General features: G+C 43.5%; 1 protein-coding gene across 1 annotated transcript; it reads left to right on the forward strand.

Moving 5' to 3' along the window:
* The first annotated feature begins 1,410 nt into the window (after positions 1 to 1,410).
* Positions 1,411 to 24,391, forward strand: LOC120045891 (gamma-adducin-like). The gene is made up of 14 exons (XM_038990819.1): positions 1,411 to 1,670; positions 3,277 to 3,421; positions 15,334 to 15,485; positions 16,293 to 16,373; positions 16,880 to 17,029; positions 17,302 to 17,445; positions 17,718 to 17,816; positions 18,742 to 18,915; positions 20,092 to 20,352; positions 22,242 to 22,358; positions 22,655 to 22,756; positions 23,030 to 23,138; positions 23,373 to 23,447; positions 23,672 to 24,391. The coding sequence occupies exons 1-14, from the start codon at positions 1,470 to 1,472 to the stop codon at positions 23,908 to 23,910; spliced, it is 2,049 nt and encodes a 682-aa protein (XP_038846747.1). The 5' UTR covers positions 1,411 to 1,469; the 3' UTR covers positions 23,911 to 24,391.

The following is a 24,391-nucleotide window of genomic DNA, read 5'->3' on the forward strand; positions in this document are numbered from 1 at the left end:
AGGACTTGTGGGGAGATTCTGTCTTTAGATAGGCTACGGAGATACGATCACTGCCAAAAAGGTTTGATGTTTCAAATAGTTATTGTATACAATGTTGCCTATTTCCTGTGGACTGGTTTAGTGCAAAGGTTTTAAGGTTACTTTGTAGCACAGCGTCTTGATAATACTCATGGAAGTTTACAGTTACGAGTCGATGGTCAATTCAATGATGGCATATACTGTACATGCTCAACTTTTTTGTCGTGGTGCTCATGGAGTATCCTATTTCATCGGTGAGTTGAGTATCTCCTTTGATTAAAGCGTAAGATGCATCATGCAGCACATTTTTCCTCTTCTTCTGTTGTTCCTTTCATCATATCACATTGTTGGATCTGATTTTAAAGTGTTAACTCTTACGTAATGGTATATTTACGGGACCTGGGTGCCTTTTTTTGTGCTCCTTTCGGTTCGTATTAGCAGACCGCGATATATTTGACTCTTTGAACATATGGTTGAATTCTTGTAGCCTAGCCCTACTATTTATTTTGATTAGATGTCTGTATAGAAATAAGAAAGTTTACCGATTTTCTGGACAGTAGTTATTATATTTGTGTAATACAGGAAATGCTCTGCTGATGTTTTCTGTAGTGTGCCTTTTCTGTATATTATCTTCAGATAACATGTTTAAGTTATCTGTATCTGGCTTTTCACTGCAGAAAAGGCACATTGAATAGACCACTTTTGACACCTTAAAATGGGTAGAATATCTGTTATAATTTATTTGTCTAGCCTCCATCACATGTAGACCAATTTGTAGTTGTGTTGATAAGAACTTGGTGAGATATTGAACAGGCATAATAGAGCAAAATAAATCCAGGTTACAGACTGTTTTAACCCTTTACTTACCCTCTGTTGACCCCACCCCAAAGATGTACACAATAGGTGCTAAATGCTCTCCCAAACTAGTTGATTTTATATGAGGCGATAATGCAAAGGCCCCCTGTGATATTCTGTTGACATGCTTTCTGGCTGTTTGCATGACAGTAAACATTGGTGATTGATGTTCCCTTCCCCCACCCCACAGATTACAGTATACACACAGGGGATTCTCTGTTTGTCTGCAGAGATAGAGGTGGTTATGGTAAACTTAAAAAAAAAAAATGTATTAGGATCCCCATAAGCTTTTGCAAAAGCAGCAGCTACTCTTTATGGGGTCCTGTGTATTTTTCCTTCCCTGTGTGTTTGTTTACAACTTTATGCAAGCCTATTAGTTTACCTCAGCAATAAAATAATTGATTTAGTATGAATCAAGTTTCCTGTGGAACATTTTTTTATGTTATGTCTAACATCTGGCCATACTTGTTGCATCATCGGCACTGGAGGAAAACTAAAGTTTTGGTCTGTCCCCAACAGATTCCCAGAGCCAGCAGTCCTGGAGTGTGGCAGGTGAGGATCAGAGAGAGTGAGGTTGTTGTGAAGACTTGGACAGTATGAGTTTGGTGGAGATCAGACATACGGTTGGGTCCATGACCCTGTCCTTATCCAGCACAGACTCCAAGGAGAGGTACTTTGACCGGGTGGACGAGAGTGACCCTGAGTACCTCCGCAGCAGGAACATGTCACCTGAAATACAGCAGGACTTCAACATGATGGAGCAAAAGAAGAGAGTCACTCAGATCCTACATAGTCCAGTATGTCTCTTGTTCTTTATGTCTATGTTAATGTGTGTACACAGTACAGCCATTTTCATTATCTGGCTGCAGACCATCAAAAGGCCTGAAAAGTTTTTATCTTCGAGGTCCAGGCCTATGTCATTGGCTCTTGTAGATACACTACATCATTGATGTCATCAGTTTTCATTCTGATGGCTACATTTGAACTGATCTGCAAATAAAGAGGCTATTACTTTTACATTTTAGACATTTAGCAGATGCTCTTACCCAGAGTGACTTACAGTTAGTGCATTCATCTTGAGGTAGCTAGGTAAGACAAGTTAGGCAACTCAGTCATATTAAGTAGTAAGGTGTTTGTACAGTGTACATCTTTGTTGCAATGCAGTACAATGTGCTACTGTCAGAGGAAACAGCCAAGCTCCACTGCTGTGGTTTTAAATATGAACCAGTCCGAATAGATTTTAGCCTTATTATACATTGCCTGCCAAATGTCCTTGTCAAGTTCACAGCTTAGCTCATGAAACATTTTTTGTCAAATTGAATTCTTGAGAGACAGAACAATATAGGCATGAACGTAATTTTGGGCATCCACTGTATGTACACATATATATATATACTTATATTTTTGTAGTATAAGCAGTAAATGTTGCCTATATGCACCCATGATAAATGCATATATGCAATTGTGAATCGGAGGCATAGATAATCAAGCAGTAAAATGTGGTTAGAGATGCTGTTAGGAGGTGCAACAAACACATGCCCGTAAAGTGCATGGAAATAAGATGAGCCCACGCATGTCTGGGATTGCATAACAGACCCCAACAAGTGGAACTTAGCTCATCACCATGGGAACCGCACTGAGATGGGGCGGAATGCTGGCGTTCCACCAAAGAGGCTTGCAGGAGAATCGTCTTTTTGGGAAGAATACCAAGATATACAACGACACTGGGTATAAATTAATAGGCTGGCTTAATGAGAAGGACACTTCCCAGTTACCTCTAGTGACATTGGCACAAAGAGGGTTTTAGAAGAATCTAATGTGATTTATTTCAGGGAGGCTTCTTTAGGCCTGAGAGTACACTGGAAATACATTGTCCTAATGTGAACGGCTGAATAGACAGGGAGTTGGAACAGGGTCAAGGTGAGAAGAATTGCATAACTACACATACAGTAGACCATCCCAGGAGTTGTAAGATTAAGATAACTTTATTGGTCAATTGTACACAAGACTTCCACTTTAAACCCAACCCTTCTGAAAGACACACATACAGGTTTTTGGAGAGGTGCAGGGGCTGCCACACTGGGCGCCCAGGAAGCTGTTGTTGTGGGACATTAAGGGTCCTGCTCAATGCCATCTAGGATTTGAAACCAGCAACCCTCCAGTTGCTAGCCCACTTCCCAGGAGATTTTTCCCAGCAGACCCGGGATTTTACCAAGCAACCCTCCGGTTGCTGGTTCACCTTTCTAACCACTAGGTTACCTTCCGCTCTACTTCCTTCCCTCATCTTATTCTTTGTGATCAGTGACCACTATCCTGGACTGGTAAAGATGAATAGATGTAAGCCAGTGACTATTGGGACTATTTTCACTCAGTCATTTTAACATGTCATTGTTTGGTTTGCAGGTGTTTAAGGATGAGCTGGAAGGCCTGATCCAGGATCAGATGACTAAGGGCAGTAATCCAACAGGACTGCTGGCTCTTAGGCAGGTAGCTGATCTGATCATGGCCAGTTCTGTGGGAGGGACAGGCTCCTTCACATCTCCTCTCAGTAAGTAGCAGTGTGTGCGCATACATGTGAGAGAGTACATGTGGGTCTGCATAGTCTTTCAGTGATGCATCCTGATTCTCTGCATTGTCAATGTTTTGGAACACGGAAATCACAAAAACCTGTGACATTGAGAGCCCTTATGCAGCAAAATTCTGCTCAAGTACTTGTTGACAACATTCCACATTCCAAATGTTTCTAATAAGTTGGCCACATGTCCTGGACTTTATAATGAATTACAGCTGTCTGGAGTGTCAATTATGTTTCCCTCCGTCTTTCAATGGAGGTCGTCCACATAAAAAAAATACTACAGTTTACTATAGAATACTACAGTACTTATTATAGAATTCTGTAGTAAAATGTAGTATACTGTAGAATATTACAAAACGGGTGGGTCTAATCCTGGATGTTGATTGGTTAAAACCGCATTCCAGCCAATGTCTATTCCACAATTTACCACCAGTATACTACAATCTGCAAAGACACTTAATTAATTACTGTAGTATATACACTACAGTTTTTTTACGACAGTAATTACAGTACATTCGGAAAGTATTTAGACCCCTTCCGTTTTTCCACATTTTGTTACGTTACAGACTTATTCTAAAATGTATTAAATAAAAAATGTCCTTGTCAATCTACACACAATACCCCATAATGACAAAGTGAAAACAGGTTTTTAGACATTTTTGCACATGCATTATAAATAAAAAACAGAAATACCTTATTTACATACAGTTGAAGTCGGAAGTTTACATACACCTTAGCCAAATACATTTAAACTCAGTTTTTCATAATTCCTGACATTTAATACTAATAATAATTCCCTGTCTTAGGTCAGTTAGGATCACCACTTTATTTTAAGAATGTGAAAAGTAATCGTAGAGAATGATTTATTTCAGCTTTTATTTCTTTCATCACATTCCCAATGGGTCAGAAGTTTACATACACTCAATTTGTATTTGGTAGCATTGCCTTTAAATTGTTTAACTTGGGTCAAACGTTTCGGGTAGCCTTCCACAAGCTTCCCACAATAAGCTGGGTGAGTTTTGGCCCATTCCTCCTGACAGAGATGGTGTAACCGAGTCAGGTTTGTAGGCCTCCTTGCTCGCACATGCTTTTTCAGTTCTGCCCACAAATTTTCTATAGGATTGAGGTCAGGGCTTTGTGATGGCCCCAACTTTGGAAGTATGCTTGGGGTCATTGTCCATTTGGAAGACCCATTTGCAACCAAGCTTTAACTTCCTGACTGATGTCTTGATGTTGCTTCAATATATCCACATCATTTTCTTTCCTCATGATGCCATCTATTTTGCGAAGTGCACCAGTCCCTCCTGCAGCAAAGAACCCCCACAACATAATGCTGCCACCCCCGTGCTTCACGGTTGGGATGGTGTTCTTCGGCTTGCAAGCCTCCCCCTTTTTCCCGCAAACATAACGATGTTCATTATGGCCAAACAGTTCTATTTTTGTTTCATCAGACCAAAGGCCTTGAAATTCATCCACATGTACACCTCCAAATGACTCAAATTATGTCAATTAGCCTATCAGAAGCTTCTAAAGGCATGACATCGTTTTCTGGAATTTTCCACGCTGTTTAAAGGCACAGTCAACTTAGTGTATGTAAACTTCTGACCCACTGGAATTGTGATACAGTGAATTATAAGTGAAATAATCTGTCTGTAAACAATTGTTGAAAAAATTACTTGTGTCATGCACAAAGTAGATGTCCTAACCTACTTGCCAAAACTATAGTTTGTTAACAAGAAATTTGTGGAGTGGTTGAAAAACTAGTTTTAATCCAACCTAAGTGTATGTAAACATCCGACTTCAACTGTAAGTATTCAGACCCTTTGCTATGAGACTCAAAATGGAGGTCTGGTGCATCCTGTTTCCATTGATCATCCTTGAGATGTTTCTACAACTTGATTGTTGTCCACCTGTGGTGAATTCAATTGTTTGGACATAATTTGGAAAAGCACACACCTGTCTATATAAGGTCCCACAGTTGACAGTGCATGTCAGAGCCAAAACCAAGCCATGAGCTCGAAGGAATTGTCCTTAGATCACCGAGACAGGATTGTGTTAAGGCACAGATCTGGTGAAGGGTACCAAAACATTTCTGCAGCATTGAAGGTCCCCAAGAACACGGTGGCCTCCATTGTTCTTAAATGGAAGAAGTTTGGAACCACCAAGACTTTTCCTAGAACTGTCTCCCCGGCCAAACCAGGAATTCGGGGGAGAAGGGCCTTGGTCAGGTAGGTGACCAAGAACCTGATGGTCACTCTGACAGCTTCAGAGTTCCTCTGTGGAGATGGAAGAATCTTCCAGAAGAACAACCATCTCTGCAGCACTTCACCTATCAGGCCTTTATGGTAGAGTGGCCAGATGGAAAGCACTCCTCAGTAAATCGCACATGACAGCCTGCTTGGAGTTTGCCAAAAGGACCCTAAAGGACTCTCAGACCATGAGAAACAAGATTCTCTGGTCTGATGAAAACAAGATTGAACTCTTTGGCTTGAACGCCAAGCGACACTTCGGGATGAAACCTGGCACCATCCCTACGGTGAAGCATGGTGGTGGCAGCATCATGCTTTTGGGATGTTTTTCAGCGGCAGGGACTGGGAGACTAGTCAGGATTAGAGGTCGACCGATTATGATTTTACAACGCCGATACTGATTATTGGAGGACCAAAAAAAGCCGATACCGATTAATCGGACGATTTTTATATATATATATACACTATATATATATATTTGTAATAATGACAATTACAACAATACTGAATGAACAATGAACACTTATTTTAACTTAATATAATACATAAATAAAATCTATTTAGTCTCAAATAAATAATGAAACATGCTCAATTTGGTTTAAATATTGCAAAAACACAGTGTTGGAGAAGAAAGTAAAAGTGCAATATGTGCCATGTAAAAAAGCTAACGTTTAAGTTCCTTGCTCAGAACATATGAAAGCTGGTGGTTCAATATTCCCAGTTCTTCAATATTCCCAGTTAGGAAGTTTTAGGTTGTAGTTATTACAGGAATTATTACGCGTCGACTATTTCTCTCTATACCATTTTGTATTTCATATACCTTTGACTATTGGATGTTCTAATCGGCACTTTAGTATTGCCAACCTAATTTGAGGAGTTGATAGGCTTGAAGTCAAACAGCGCTGTGCTTCAAGCATTGCTAAGAGCTGCTGGCAAAATCAGTCAAGTTTGAATGAATGCTTACGAACCTGCTGCTGCCTACCACTGCTCAGTCAGACTGCTCTATCAAACATCAAATCATAGACTTAATTATCATATAATAAACACAGAAATACGAGCCTTTGGTCATTAATATGGTAAAATCCGGAAACTATCATTTTGAAAACAAAACGTTTATTCTTTCAGTGAAATACGGAACCGTTCCGTATTTAGTTCGCAACGAGCCTGCCGGCCCAAACTGTTGCATATACCCTGACTCTGCTTGCACTGAACACAAGAGAAGTGACACAAATTTCCCTAATTAATATTGCCTGCTAACATGCATTTATTTTAACAAAATATGCAGGTTTAAAAATATATACTTCTGTGTATTAATTTAAGAAAGGCATTGATGTTTATGGTTAGGTACATTTGTGCAAAGATTGTGCTTTTTTCGGCAATGTTAAATTATCACCCATTTGGTGAAGTTGAAGTAGGCTGTGATTCGATGATAAATTAACAGCCACCGCATTGATTATATGCAACACAGAACTTCCGGCGCCGACCGAGATGGCCGCCTCACTTCGCGTTCCTAGGAAAATATGCAGTATTTTGTTTTTTTATGTGTTATTCCTTACATTGGTACCCCAGGTAATCTTAGGTTTCATTACATACAGTCGGGAGGAACTACTGAATATAAGAGCAACGTCAACTCACCATCGTTACAACCAGGAATATGACTTTCCCGAAGCGGATCCAGTGTTTTGCCTTCCACCCAATACAATGGATCTGATCCCAGCCGGCGACCCTAAGCGACGCCGTAAAAGGGGCAAACGAAGCGATCTCCTGGTCAGGCTTCGGAGACGGGCACATCGCGCTCCACTCCCTAGCATACTACTCGCCAATGTCCAGTCTCTTGACAATAAGGTTGATGAAATCCGAGCACGGGTAACATTCCAGAGAGACATCAGAGATTGTAACGTTCTCTGCTTCACGGAAACATGGCTCACTCAAGAGACGCTAACGGAGTCGGTGCAGCCAGCTGGTTTCTTCACGCATCGCGCCGACAGAAACAAACATCTTTCTGGTAAGAAGAGGGGCGGGGGTGTATGCCTTATGATTAACGAGACGTGGTGTGATCATAACAACATACAGGAACTCAAGTCATTCTGTTCACCTGATCTAGAATTCCTCACAATCAAATGTCGACCGCATTATCTACCAAGGGAATTCTCTTCGATTATAATCACAGCCGTATATATTCCCCCCCAAGCAGACACATCGATGGCCCTGAACGAACTTTATCTGACTCTTTGTAAACTGGAAACCACACACCCTGAGGCTGCATTCATCGTAGCTGGGGATTTTAACAAGGCTAATCTGAAAACAAAACTCCCTAAATTCTATCAGCATATCGATTGTGCTACCAGGGCTGGTAAAACCTTGGATCATTGTTATACTAACTTTCGCAACGCATATAAGGCCCTCCCCCGCCCTCCTTTCGGAAAAGCTGACCACGACTCCATTTTGTTGCTTCCAGCCTACAAACAGAAACTAAAACAACAAGCTCCCTCGCTCAGGTCTGTTCAACGCTGGTCCGACCAATCTGATTCCACGCTTCAAGACTGCTTCGATCACGTGGATTGGGATATGTTCCGCATTGCGTCCAACAACAATATTGACGAATACGCTGATTCGGTGAGCGAGTTCATTAGAAAGTGCATTGACGATGTCGTACCCACAGCAACAATTAAAACATTCCCAAACCAGAAACCGTGGATTGATGGCAGCATTCGCGTGAAACTGAAAGCGCGAACCACTGCTTTTAACCAGGGCAAGGTGACCGGAAACATGACCGAATACAAACAGTGTAGCTATTCTCTCCGCAAGGCAATCAAACCATCGAAGTCCCAGTATAGAGACAAAGTAGAGTCGCAATTCAACAGCTCAGACACAAGAGGTATGTGGCAGGGTCTACAGTCAATCACGGATTACAAAAAGAAAACCAGCCCCGTCGCGGACCAGGATGTCTTGCTCCCAGACAGGCTAAATAACTTTTTTGCTCGCTTTGAGGACAATACAGTGCCACTGACACGACCCGCTACCTTAACCTGCGGGCTCTCCTTCACTGCAGCCGAGGTGAGTAAAACATTTAAACGTGTTAACCCTCGCAAGGCTGCAGGCCCAGACGGCATTCCCAGCCGCGTCCTCAGAGCATGCGCAGACCAGCTGGCTGGTGTGTTTAAGGACATATTCAATCAATCCTTATCCCAGTCTGCTGTTCCCACATGCTTCAAGAGGGCCACCATTGTTCCTGTTCCCAAGAAAGCTAAGGTAACTGAGCTAAACGACTACCGCCCCGTAGCACTCACTTCCGTCATCATGAAGTGCTTTGAGAGACTAGTCAAGGACCATATCACCTCCACCCTACCTGACACCCTAGACCCACTCCAATTTGCTTACCGACCCAATAGGTCCACAGACGACGCAATCGCAACCACACTGCACACTGCCCTAACCCATCTGGACAAGAGGAATACCTATGTGAGAATGCTGTTCATCGACTACAGCTCATCATTTAACACCATAGTACCCTCCAAACTCGTCATCAAGCTCGAGACCCTGGGTCTCGACCCCGCCCTGTGCAACTGGGTCCTGGACTTCCTGACGGGCCGCCCCCAGGTGGTGAGGGTAGGTATCAACATCTCCACCCCGCTGATCCTCAACACCGGGGCCCCACAAGGGTGCGTTCTGAGCCCTCTCCTGTACTCCCTGTTCACCCACAACTGCGTGGCTATGCACGCCTCCAACTCAATCATCAAGTTTGCGGACGACACTACAGTGGTAGGCTTGATTACCAACAACGACGCGACGGCCTACAGGGAGGAGGTGAGGGCCCTCGGAGTGTGGTGTCAGGAAAATAACCTCACACTCAACGTCAACAAAACAAAGGAGATGATTGTGGACTTCAGGAAAAAGCAGAGGGAGCAACCCCCTATCCACATCGACAGGACAGTAGTGGAGAAGGTGGAAAGTTTTAAGTTCCTCGGTGTACACATCACGGACAAACTGAATTGGTCCACCCACACAGACAGCGTTGTGAAGAAGGCGCAGCAGCGCCTCTTCAACCTCAGGAGGCTGAAGAAATTCGGCTTGTCACCAAAAGCAATCGAGAGCATCCTGTCGGGCTGTATCACCGCCTGGTACGGCAACTGCTCCGCCCACAACCGTAAGGCTCTCCAGAGGGTAGTGAGGTCTGCACAACGCATCACCGGGGGCAAACTACCTGCCCTCCAGGACACCTACACCACCCGATGTCACAGGAAGGCCATAAAGTTCATCAAGGACAACAACCACCCAAGCCACTGCCTGTTCACCCCGTTATCATCCAGAAGGCGAGGTCAGTACAGGTGCATCAAAGCAGGGACCGAGAGACTGAAAAACAGCTTCTATCTCAAGGCCATCAGACTGTTAAACAGCCACCACTAACATTTAGTGGCCGCTGCCAACATACTGACTCAACTCCAGCCACTTTAATAATGGGAATTGATGGAAATTATGTAAAAATGTACCACTAGCCACTTTAAACAATGCCACTTAATATAATGTTTACATACCATACATTACTCATCTCATATGTATATGTATATACTGTACTCTATATCATCTACTGCATCTTGCCATCTTTATGTAATACATGTATCACTAGCCACTTTAAACTATGCCACTTTATGTTTACATACCCTACATTACTCATCTCATATGTATATACTGTACTCTATACCATCTACTGCGTCTTGCCTATGCCGTTCTGTACCATCACTCATTCATATATCTTTATGTACATATTCTTTATCCCTTTACACTTGTGTGTATAAGGTAGTAGTTGTGGAATTGTTAGGTTAGATTACTTGTTGGTTATTACTGCATTGTCGGAACTAGAAGCACAAGCATTTCGCTACACTCGCATTAACATCTGCTAACCATGTGTATGTGACAAATAAAATTTGATTTGATTTGAGAACAAGCTAGTTAACCTAGTAATATCATCAACCATGTGTAGTTAACTAGTGATTATGTGAAGATTGATTGATTGTTTTTTATAAGATAAGTTTAATGCTAGCTAGCAACTTACCTTGGCTCCTTGCTGCACTCGCTTAACAGGTGATCAGCCTGCCACGCAGTTTCCTCGTGGATTGCAATGTAATCGGCCATAATCGGCGTCCAAAAGGGCTGATTACCGATTGTTATGAAAACTTGAAATTGGCCCTAATTTATCGGCCATGCCGATGAATCGGTCGACCTCTAGTCAGGATCAAGGGAAAGATGAACGTAGCAAAGTACAGAGAGATCCTTGATGAAAACCTGCTCCAGAGCGCTCAGGACCTCAGACTGGGGAGAAGGTTCACCTTTCAATAGAACAACGACCCTAAGCACACAGTCAAGACAACGCTGGAGTTGTAACGCTCGTCTTTAGGTGGAAGAGAGGAGGACCAAGGCACAGCGTGGTGAATGTTCATGATGTCGAATTTTAATGATTTATCCAACTAAACAGAACACTGACAAAATACAAAATAACAAAACGACGTGAACAGACCTGAACTTGAGAACATAAAACATGAACGCACGAACAGGTAGGAACGAACGAACGAAACGAAACAGTACCGTGTGGTGAAACAAACACAGACACAGCAACAATCACCCACAAACAAACAGTGAGAACAGCCTACCTTAATATGGTTCTCAATCAGAGGAAACGTAAAACACCTGCCCCTGATTGAGAACCATATCAGGCTAATACAATGAACCCAACATAGAAACACATAACATAGAATGCCCACCCAGCTCACGTCCTGACCAACTAAACAAGGCTAAACAAAGGAAATAAGATCAGGAACGTGACAGTACCCCCCCCCCCCCAAGGTGCGGACTCCGGCCGCAAAACCTGAACCTATAGGGGAGGGTCTGGGTGGGCATCTGTCCACGGTGGCGGCTCTGGCTCTGGACGTGGCCCCCACCCCACCATAGTTAATCCCCGCTTCCGTGGCCTCCTCCTAATGGCTACCCTCCATATAAACCCCACTGGACTAAGGCGGCAGCTCCGGACTGAGGGGCAGCTCCGGACTGAGGGGCAGCTCCGGACTGAGGGGCAGCTCCGGACTGAGGGGGAATTCCGGCATCGCCGGCGTGACAGGTAGCTCTGGCAGCTCCTGGCTGACTGACGGCTCTGGCAGGTCCTGGCTGACTGACGGCTCTGGCAGCTCCTGGCTGGCTGACGGCTCTGGCAGTTCCTGGCTGCCTGGCGGCTCTGGCAGCTCCTGGCTGGCTGACGGCTCTGGCAGCTCCTGGCTGGCTGACAGCTCTGGCGGCTCCTGGCTGGCTGGCGGCTCCTGTCTGGTGGGCGGCTCTGGCGGCTCCTGTCTGGCGGGCGGCTCTGGCGGCTCCTGTCTGGCGGGCGACTCTGGCGGCTCCTGTCTGGCGGGTGGCTCTGGCGGCTCCTGTCTGGCGGGCGGCTCCTGTCTGGCGGGCGGCTCTGGCGGCTCCTGGCTGACGAACGGCTCTGAAGGCTCAGGACAGACGGGCGGCTTTGAAGGCTCAGAACAGACGGGCGGCTTTGAAGGGTCAGGACAGACGGGCGGCTCAGATGGCGCTGGGCAGACGGACATCTCAGACGGCGCTGGGCAGACGGGCAGTGCAGGCGGCGCTGGGCAGACGGGCAGTGCAGACGGCGCTGGGCAGACGGCAGACTCTGGCCGGCTGAGGCGCACAGTAGGCCTGGTGCGTGGTGCCGGAACTGGTGGTACCGGGCTAAGGACACGCACCTTAAGGCTAGTGCGGGGAGCAGCAACAGGGAGCACAGGAGGCTTGGTGCGTGGTCCCGGAACTGGTGGTACTGGGCTGGAGACACGCACCACAGGGCGAGTGCGTGGAGGAGGAACAGGGCTCTGGAGACACACTGGAAGCCTGGTGCGTGGTGTTGGCACTGGTGGTACTGGGCTGGGGCGGGGAGGTGGCGCCGGATATACCGGACCGTGCAGGCGTACTGGCTCCCTTGAGCACCGAGCCTGCCCAACCTTACCTGGTTGAATGCTCCCCGTAGCCCGACCAGTGCGGGGAGGTGGAATAACCCGCACTGGGCTGTGTTGGCGAACCGGGGACACCATGAGTAAGGCTGGTGCCATGTATGCCGGCCTGAGAAGACGCACTGGAGACCAGACGCGTTGAGCCTGCTTCATGGCACCTGGCTCAATGCTCAATCTAGCCCGGCCGATACGTGGAGCTGGAATGTACCGCACCGGGCTAAGCACACATACAGGAGACACCGTGCGCTTTACCGCATACCACGGTGTCTGCCCGTACTCCCGCTCTCCACAGTAAGCTCGAGGAGTTGGCGCAGGTTTCCTACCTGACTTCGCCACACTCCCTTGTAGCCCCCCCCCCCCCCCCCCCCAAGAAATGTTTGGGCTTGACTCTCAGGCTTCCAGCCTCGCTTCCGTGCTGCCTCCTCATACCACCGCCTCTCGGCTTTAGCTGCCTCCATCAAGGGGATCAAGGGAAAGATGAACGTAGCAAGTACAGAGAGATCCTTGATGAAAACCTGCTCCAGAGCGCTCAGGACCTCAGACTGGGGAGAAGGTTCACCTTTCAATAGAACAACGACCCTAAGCACACAGTCAAGACAACGCTGGAGTTGTAACGCTCGTCTTTAGGTGGAAGAGAGGAGGACCAAGGCGCAGCGTGGTGAATGTTCATGATGTCGAATTTTAATGATTTATCCAACTAAACAGAACACTGACAAAATACAAAATAACAAAACGACGTGAACAGACCTGAACTTGAGAACATAAAACATGAACGCACGAACAGGTAGGAACAAACGAACGAATGAACGAAACGAAACAGTACCGTGTGGTGAAACAAACACAGACACAGCAACAATCACCCACAAACAAACAGTGAGAACAGCCTACCTTAATATGGTTCTCAATCAGAGGAAACGTAAAACACCTGCCCCTGATTGAGATCCATATCCGGCTAATACAATGAACCCAACATAGAAACACATAACATAGAATGCCCACCCAGCTCACGTCCTGACCAACTAAACAAGGCTAAACAAAGGAAATAAGATCAGGAACGTGACAGGAGTAGCTTCAGGACAAGTCTCTAAATGTCCGAGTGGCCCAGCCAGAGCCCAGACTTGAACGCGACTGAACATCTCTGTAGAGACCTGAAAATAGCTGTGCAGTGACGCTCCCCATCCAACCTGACAGAGTTTGAGAGGATCTGCAGAGAAGAATGGGATAAACTACCCAAATACAGGTGTGCCAAGATTGTAGCGTCATACCCAAGAAGACTCAAGGCTGTAATCGCTGCCAAAGGTGCTTCAACAAAGTACTGAGTAAAGGGTCTGAATACTTATGTAATATTTCAGTTGTTTTGATAAATTTACATAAATCAAAAAAACTGTTTTTGCTATGACATTATGGGGTATTGTGTGTAGATTGATGAGGAAAATACCCAATTTAATCCATTTTAGAATAAGGCAGTAATGTAACAAAATGTGGAAAAAGTCAAGGCGTCTGAATATTTTCAGAATATACTGCATACTATTGTTAAAGCTGCAATGTGCAACTTTTTGAGCAACTTGACCAAATCCACATAGAAATGTATTCATAGATCTGTCACTCATTAAAAGCAAGTCTAAGAAGTGGTAGATCTGTTCTATGTGCGCTATATTTATGCTTCCCGGTCTTAAGTTTCGTTTTTGCCTTATTTACTTTCAGTTTTTAACCCCCGGCTTCAAACATGTGAAAATACAATATTTTTGGTTATGGAAAATATATTTCACAGCGGTTTAGATGGTACAATGATTCTCTACACTCTACTTGCTTGTTTTGTCACATAAACTGAAATTTGGCAAACTATTAGAATTTTAACAACCAGAGCCATTTCTGCATAGTGCATCTTTAACTGTAAATACTACAGTATACTACAGTAAATACTACAGTATTGCCTGTAGTGTTTTTGCTGACTTTAGTCCGTAAAAACACCACAGTGAATACTATAGTATTTATACCATAGTATAGTGTTTTAAAAACACTAGGAATGTTTACTGAAACTGTTAGGAAATGTAAACATAACGGTTGTCTCCTATGGCTTTGAGGTGATGGAGGCAGCACTGTCTCTTTATAAACCAACAGTCACTGTTGAAGTGGTTGGAAAAGACTAGGGTTCAGTATTGTTGAATGCCCTTTATAAAGTATAAAGTCAAAAAATATATACTACTCAGAACTCATGAGAAGAACAGCCACTATTATGATCCAAAAGTTAAGCAAGGGATGCTGAGATGTAGTGATTTAATGAGAAAGTCATTTTTTATAGCAATCGTTTGAGCTAAATGTTGTTAGAGGAACTTGAAAAGAGAGAGGCAGAACATTTTAAGAGCTGTTCATGTTGAACGAGTAGTCATGGAGAAAGAGAAAGCTAATTCCATTGACCATGTTATAATGCAACATGAACATAAAGAAAGCTCTTGTTTCATGAACATTCATAAATGTTATATCTCTGAAGTATTATGAATGGTTTAGCTTGTTTAGTTTTAACAAAGATGGCCGTTTAGAAATTTGTGGTGCTTGTCAAGAAGGCTGTAGGGTGTTAGTGACTGTGCTCTCAGTCACATCAGTTCACCTTGAATGCAATGCGTTTTCTCTCCAGGCCCAGGGATGGTCACCCCAGTCAATGACCTCTATGGGGTAGAGTCTCCATCCTTTACCAAAGGGGAGAAACAGTGTCGCTGTAAGCTAGCCAGTGTCTACAGACTGGTGGACCTTTTCAGCTGGGCCCATTTCACCAGCTCATACATTACTGTGAGTAGAACCCACATTAAAAACACTTATTATACCAACTTAATGTAGCATTAGGGAAAGGGGGATACCTAGTCAGTTGTACAACTGAATGCATTCAACTGAAATGTGTCTTCCGCATTTAACCCAACCCCTCTGAATCAGAGAGGTGCGGGGGGGCTACAGTATACTACAGTGAATACTATAGTATTTATACCATAGTATAGTGTTTTAAAAACACTAGGAATGTTTACTGAAACTGTTAGGAAATGTAAACATAACGGTTGTCTCCTATGGCTTTGAGGTGATGGAGGCAGCACTGTCTCTTTATAAACCAACAGTCACTGTTGAAGTGGTTGGAAAAGATTAGGGTTCCGTTTTGTCGAATGCCCTTTATAAAGTATAAAGTCTCTGAATCAGAGAGGAGCGGGGGGCTGCCATAATCGACATCCACGTTTTCGGCGCTTGGGGAACAGTGGGTTAACTGCCTTGCTCAGGGGCAGAACAACAGATTTTTACCTTGTCAGCTTGGGGATTCGATCCAGCAACCTCTTGATTACTGGCCCAACGCCCTAACCACTAGACTCATAAGCACAGTATGAATTTTGATTACTGTAGGCATGTCAAAATGACACATGGAGTTCTCAGTCACCCAATACACATTCTATTTTTGCAATTGGCAAGCAGTTAAAGTATAAATAGTCTAGACATTTTTATCTGGATAATTGTCTATATGCAGTAGCAAATTATATAGCTGGTACAATGTTGCTCTTGGCAATGCATGCCTTTTGACATTTGCTTGTTATATACGTTTTCCTTTTCCTTGTACAGGTCCGGGTTAGCAAAGAACAAGACCATGTTCTTATCATCCCACAAGGGCTCTCTTTCACTGAAGTGACGGCTGGCAGTCTGGTAGGTATAATGGTCCCTGCGTTTTCATATTCCAGATACACATGGCTTAGAACTACCCTAGAAAATAACAGTTTGTGCTTATCTCCAGTGGGTGAACAACACAATCATTAACAATACAAAACAACCCTATTCAGATGTGTGAATTGTGCAGAATATGTGTTCAGACTATTGACAGGGCCTCATAATCAATAGCCAGCCACTCAAACAACCTCTGGCTGTGCTGAGAGACATGCCTCACTACTTCAGCAAGGGGTCAAGGAGAATTGACAATTGTGTTGAATGGATGTTTTCTAGCTTGTTGTCAGCATGTAGATGCCTTAATACAGTATTGATGGAAGTCCCAATAGAATGATAACTAGATTCATCTTCATCATAATAACTGAATACAGTGAGTAACAGCACAATGAGTTGGAATAATACCCAATACATTAGTGTGACTTTGTATCCGACTCAGTATCTTGCTGCCATAGTAGACCTAGAGATATTGTGTCCTGGTCTGTTTCCAGGTGAAAGTGAACATGATTGGTGATGTTGTCGACCAGGGATCCACCTACCTGGAGGTGGACCACTCTGGCTTCAGCCCTCACGCTGCTGTCTATTCCATGCGCCCTGACGTCAGGTGTATCATACACATCCACACCTCTGCCACTGCTGCTGTGAGTACACTTTAAACTAAAGCTCAATGAGTGGCCATGTCCCTTCATGACTGAATTAAGAGCAACCTCTGAAAGTGTATTTACCATCTCATCTTTGTTTCATTATTGTATGTACAGTAAGTGTACCTAATGTAATTGTCCTGTTGCCTTCTAAAGTTTATAGTTACTAGTTTATAGTTGCTATATGTCTGATGTTTTACTAGCCGGAAATAACTTGTGTTAGTTGTTGTTGACACAGCATAGCCACGGTTGCTTTTATCCTGAACTCACAGGTGTCCTCGATGAAATGTGGCATCCTGCCCATTTCCCAAGAGGCTCTGGTTCTGGGCGATGTTGCCTACTTCGGTTACCAAGGCTGTCTGGATGATCAAGAAGAGAAGGTGGAGTTCCAGAAAGCCCTAGGGCCCACTGCCAAGGTAACGCAGAATGATGGGTTTCCTTAACAACAACAGGCTCACTGTAGTGTGTGCCAAACATAGAAACAGAACACAGTGCATTTAATCAAACTGTTCTGTTACTGTAGTAATTGCTCTTTCTACACAGGTATAAGAGCATTTAACATGCATTTTCACATTACAGGAAGTTGTATCCACTTGCTAAACTGCTTTACCTTTCATGTCTTTGTATTTACTTATGCATTCATATGACCTTTTTAGATGTTGTTATCCCACACTTAATCATTTTGCAGGTGCTTGTTCTGAGGAACCATGGCCTGGTTGCTCTGGGGGAGACTATTGAGGAGGCGTTCCACTACATTTACCACTCACAGCAAGCTTGTGAAATCCAGGTAACACTTGAATTCATCAGCCACACCTTTTCTACCACATTATTGTATAGGTCATGGAATAGTTCACTGCTATTTCTTTTTTCTTACCTTGGAAATAGGATGTTGGCGTGCTGCAATCCAAGATTAGTATGTGTGTTTACTTTGCCTCAGTAAACGTGTGTGGTCGAAACCCACCAGCATGTATTACATGTGAATAAAAATGGTCCCAGGTTTTTGGAAACAAATCAAACTTGGTGTTGGTCATTTTTCAATTGAATGATATTGTGTTACATTCCCTGCGTGAGAGAGAAACAAGTAAGAAGTCAAACATCTGTTAAAACAAAGCTAAATCAAAAACTCTGTGTGATTAAAACCACTGTTCTCAAACAGCACCAGGTGGAGTTTAGTGTTCTAGGACTTGGAGTCCCCATGTAACTCATAGCTCTATGTGGAGCAGACAGATAATATGTTCTCTTATCATCATATGAGTGGCGCAGCGGTCTAAGGCACTGCATCTCAGAGCTAGAGGCGTCGCTACAGACCCTGGTTCGATCCCGGGCTGTATCACAACCGGCCGTGATCGGGAGTCCCATAGGGCGGCACGCAATTGGCCCAGCGTCATCCGAGTTAGGGGAGAGCTTGGCCAGGGTAGGCCGCCATTGTAAATAAGAATTTGTTCTTAACTGACGTGCCTAGTAAAATAAAAATGTGTCTGGGATAGTGTTGGTTTTTCCATTGAGCAGGTCATTCCATGTGTGGTCAGTCTGGGATTCCTCTGTGTTTTCTTTACTACACTCTAGTGATGCCTCGTGACACATTTTACCTCATATTTTCACTATAATAGCTAGTTTTAGACTTTACTCATTATTCGGCTAACCTGGTGAATTCAAATGGTCAGGAAAAATTCCTGACCTTGACTATATGTGTTTTTGATGTGGTCATTCAGGTCAGTGCTCTGCGGGGCTCTGCAGGAGTAGAGAACCTGGTGCTCCTGGACAGGGAGAGGCTCAAGCCCCTGACCCACGGAGTGGCTGCTGCTGGGGTCACCGTGGACAGCGAAGTCAAGTGGAAAGTGGGCGAGGCAGAGTTTGAGTCGCTCATGAGGATGCTGGACAACCTGGTAGGTGACCTGACCATTATATCTGACCTTTCCCACAATGCTTTGGGTTTCCTCTCCCATGCACATCCTGAGGATGTGTGTGAATATATTGACATCATAATCCCAACCGGAAAGTAGTATTTTTAACTTGTGAATCAAACATTGGAGATCATCAAGGCCAGCTGTAGCTCCTTGAACAAATGCACAATTATTGTCCCAATGTGCCTTATTAAAGACCGTTGCGTGTTTATCAAAGATGAGCATCTAATCTTAGCCTGTAGCTATCAGGCTGTTTGTTAGCGATGGGTCTGTGTTTAACCTCCACTGTAGATAACTGTGTGATGTTCAAAGTGCTTCCCCTTTAAACAATACTATCTCAACAACACTGCTAATGACTAGGGCCAGACACATTCTGTGGGCACAGCAGACAATGAGCAAGCCTGATCGCTCTATTGAATCTACTAATGACATGTCACTTGCTGGGGACTGGGGCTGGTGTAGGCTACAGCTGTGTTAGCTTGTACAGCTCTGTGTGATCATAGCCCGCCTCCCCCATCATGGATTCCAGATGCCAGGCCATGCTGTGTGGAGTTAAGAGCACAGACCACACAATCCTTCAGAGTCAATTGACTGGAAAACGCAACACACTCCCTGGGTTCCGCTCAACATGGTTGGGTTTGGGGTTTGCGGTCCCCCCTTTTCTTTGATGTGTCCCTAACAACAGTTCCCCTGCCAACTGCACTGTGTTACCAGGCGTAATCTATTCCCTATGAAATCAGGCACTTCTGAAAGTGTTGTTTAAATGTACTGTACAAAGTGTTCCAACAATGGAGGCTAAACATTTGGTGGTCTAGGATCCCCTTAAACCACAGGCTTTAGTCACTGATATGAAGTGTATGTTCACATTGTTAAAGATGAAAATAATCTTACAAATTTGTGATGGGAAACTGCAGGACCAATGTTTGAAAACGTGTCCTTGGGAGATTGTTTTATATGCTGTCGAGGGCCATTCACTTAACAGAGAACACCTTGTGTTGGTTCTGAGCATAATTAAGTTGCACAAACCTTTTCCTTGAAAATCTAATAAACATTCTCAACACTAACAGAGACTTTCCAGTTGATGGATAACAGGTGTCCGAGTTTTCGTGGAATCCATTTTGACAGGTGGACTGAAACATTGTCTCTCTGTGTTGCTAGGGTTACCGTACAGGCTATATGTACCACCACCCCATAGTGAGGGAAAAGATTCGGACCAAAAATGATGTGGAGATTCCTGCCACGGTCTACACTGTCCCTTTGCAGGACAGTGATCTGGGTCAGAGAAACCCCTTTAACTTCCTGGTGCAGAAACAGCAGAGGGAGAGGGCGCGCTGGCTCAACTCTCCCAACAGCTACCTGAAGGTCAATGTGCCTGAACGCTCACTCAGTGGAGAGTGTAGCCCCAGAACCAAGACCATGGTGAGCTGCTATAAACCAGTCTTCTTCAATCTACCTTGTATACCGGTAGACTACATTGTGTACATGCAGTATTGCACCTCTATTGTTTCCACCTGACAATATGTCTTCCTATAGCAGAGATGAAATATCACATGTTGTAGGTTAGCCTGCCCTCTTGTGGAATCTTGTATAACTACATGTATGAAACATATTTCCCTACATAACATCTTCTAAAGGTGTCCGCATGCTTCCCACCCGGAATAGTTTGTGCATATATTATGAAGGCGTTTTGTGACGTTTTTGTTCGTTTTGTGATTGGTCAACAATTGGTAAAGCTGCTGCTACTCTTTGTTTATTATCTATGCATAGTCACTTTACCCTTACCTACATGTACATATTACCTCCATTACCTCGACTACCCAGTACCCCTGCACATTGACCCGGTACCCTTTGTATATATCCTCGTTATTGTTATTTTTGTGTTACCATTTTCCTTTCGTTTATTTAGCAAATTTGTCTTACTTCAAAAAAATTCTGCATTGTTGGTTAAGGGCTCGTAAGCATTTCACAGTAAGGTCTACTACACCTGTTGTATTTGACATATGTGACAAATTTTATTTGAACAGTATTATTCAATGAAGTGTTTGCTGCCATTCAACAAGAGATTAATCATTTTCATACACATTTTTTCACTTGAGAAATACTCCACCAAACATTTGCGACTAAGACCTCTGCAAAAACGTCAAAATTAAGGACATTTCTCGAGTGATCTTGGATAAATTCGGATTATTTTGAGGAAGTGTATAGTGCCTTCAGAAAGTATTCACATCCCTTTTTTCCCCCATTTTGTTGTGTTACAGGCCGAATTTAAAATGGATTTCATTTAGATTGTTGGTCACTGGCCTACACACAATACCAGATAAATGTCAAAGTGGAATTATGTTTTGAGAAATGTTTACAAATTCATAAGAAATTAAAAGCTGAAATGTCTTGAGTCAATAAGTATTGAAATAAGTTCAGGAGTAAAAACAAGTTGAATAATAAGTTGCATGGACTCACTCGGTGTGCAATAATAGTGTTTAAAATGATTTTTGAATGACTAACTCGTCTCTGTACCCCACACATACAATTATATGTAAGGTCCCTCAGTCGAGCAATGAATTTCAAACACAGATTCAACCACAAAGACCAGGGAGGTTTACCAATGCCTTGCAAAAAATTGAACTTATTAGTAGATGGGTAAAAAAAACATACATTGAATATCCATTTGAGCATGAAGTTACTAATTACACTTTGGATGGTGTATCAAAACACCCAGTCACTACAAAGATACAGGCATCCTTCCTAACTCAGTGGTCGGAGAGGAAGGAAATGGGTCAGGGATTTCACCATGAGGCCAATGGTGACAGTTAAATAATTTAATGGCTGTGATAAGAGAACTGAGGATGGATCAACAACATTGTAGTTACTCCACAATACTAACCTAATTGACAGAGTGAAAAGAAGAAGACTGTACAGAATAAAAATATTCCAAACATGCATTCTGTTTGCAACAAGGCACTAAAGTAATACAGCAAAAAAATGTGTCAAAGGAATTATCTTTTTGTCTTGAATAGAAAGTGTTGTTTGAGGCAAATCCAATAGAACACATTACTGAGTACCACTCCATATTTTCAAGCATAGTGGTGGCTGCATCATGTTATGGGTATGCTTGTAATTGTTAAGGACTGGAGAGTTTTTCAGGATAAATTATAAACGGAATGGAGCTAAGCACAGGCAAAATCCTAGAGGAAAACCTGGTTCAGTCTGCTTTCCACCAGACACTAGGAAATAAATTCACCTTTCAGCAAAAAGGATTTAATGAGCTCCAGACTGAAATATCTTTATTAAACCAGTATCTTTCCTTTTAGTGGATGAAATCTGAAGAGACCAGCAATGGCACTGGCACCTCCATAAAGATCGAGGACCCCAACCAGTTTGTTCCCCTTAATACAAACCCCACTGATGTTATGGAGAAGAGGAACCGGGTGAGCTAGAACATCATGTTCTCTAATCATGTTCCTTATTGACATGTTCAGACATATTGGGCTGGGATACATATTGAGTTCAACAGCTTGACCATTTGCTACACACATTGTAAAGGAGGTACTATTGAACTCTCCTCCCAAGCAAATAAGTGTTGATTGCAGTGACCTATAGGATGCAGCCTGTCTCCCTCTGGCATGACAACTGGGTGGTCCAATCAGTCATAAAGCATTTGTATACATTTTTATGGACGCTTAACAGAACTTAAAAGAATTTGTAATGGAAATCTGTATTTTAGATAAGGCAACAGAACACTGTTGATCACATGACTCCAGGACCAAAGTCCCATCTTCTAGCTAGCATCGTTGTGGACACCATACCAGGACCAGTAAGTACTTGGGTCAGCTTCACACCACACAACACTAACATGATATGGTGGTGAGTTCCATGACTGTCATGATCAGAAGACTGTAATGTGGGTCTTCATTGGTCCATCCTTATATTGTGTTCAGTGACATAGTTGGGTTGGAGCTCACTGGTATGGACCTTCCCATTGGTTTAAGGTTTGACTGGGCATTTGTGGAGCTCATTAGTCACTAAGCAGTATGTATAGAAGTTAAGTTTAACCCCATTGTTCTGTATCTCTCGCTCCCCTCAGGCCTTTATCATTGAGGATGAGGAGCAGATGCGCTCTCTTCCTCCCAACCCCTTCAGTGAGCTGACAGAGAAGGTGCTAGAAGAGTATAAGAGCGTTGTGGAGCGAAGGCAGTTGGGCCTGGATGGTACGATACTCCCCTATCCCATACAAATATCAACACTGTCATCATGATGTAGAACACTCACTTCATCAACATTTCATTTCATTCTCACCTCTGTTATCTACAGTATTGCTACTGTATTTGTGTTGCTGAATCTGTGATGACTAGGGACCAATGTTTTATCTGGCCAGGTCACATGGTCAGGAAAACTCCAGGCCCTATTGATAACCCTTGAACTTGCAGATGCTGATGTCACAGACGCAGATGAGATGACAACATTTGACGAGTCCACCATCTCACTGTCCCTGTCTCCACTCGTGTCTCCTGCCAAAGGTAGTATTTCATAAGAAAGGAGCAAGACCGGTGTGTCCAATAAAGTTTCCATGAGAAGATGAATTCCTAAATCAGGGCATTCCTTCTTAAACATTTTATTCGTTCACATTTTTGGAGTTATGGAGAGGGTGCACTATAGACAAAATGGTCATCTTCATTCTTCCTGCAGTTATACACTTTTCTACAAGCCCCCATCTTTCCTCACTGACTTGGTTTCTTCCCATTAACAGAGATCATACCCAATGGGAAAGATTATATGGAAGAACTGGAAGAGAAACTAAACATCAAAGTATCCAAGCTCAGTATAAGCACCACAGAAACGGTTGAAATATCCATAACCTCAGAGAAATCAGGGGGAGACAAGACCCCTGACAGCCAAACCAAGTCCCCCAAGAAGAAAAATAAGTTTCGCACTCCCTCCTTCCTTAAAATGAATTTAAAAAAGGAGAAGGCTGAGGCCTAGAGGGAGAGACACTGAAGAGTGACAGGTCAGCTTATTTGGTATGAGATGAGCTCATGGGATGAGATGTGTTCCTTAGAGAGGAAATGTATGAGTCACTAAGATCTTAATAGATCTCCAGCTTTTGGGAAGGAGCAACTGTGACAATAAGCCTGTTATTACAATCTCCTCAATCACTTCCTCTGAGGGCTCCACACATGAATAGGGCTCCATGCATGATGGGTTAAACATGTAGTATATCAGCTGCATTGTTCTTAGTATCTACTATAGCCAATTCGCTATTCTGTAATCCAAAAACAATAATAATATACTGTGCAGATACAGAACCTCATTCTTTAAAAGATAAAATACCACATTGCCTGCTATGTATTTGTGGTCAGATACTTTTTCCATTCAGCTCATCATTGAACAGTAGGCCATGGATGAAGGTGAGACATATAAACGTCATCTACGTTGTGCATGACACAAGTAATTTTCCCAACAA

The sequence above is a fragment of the Salvelinus namaycush genome, chromosome 4 (assembly GCF_016432855.1).
Source record: "Salvelinus namaycush isolate Seneca chromosome 4, SaNama_1.0, whole genome shotgun sequence".
In the NCBI taxonomy this organism is placed as follows: Eukaryota; Metazoa; Chordata; class Actinopteri; order Salmoniformes; family Salmonidae; genus Salvelinus; species Salvelinus namaycush.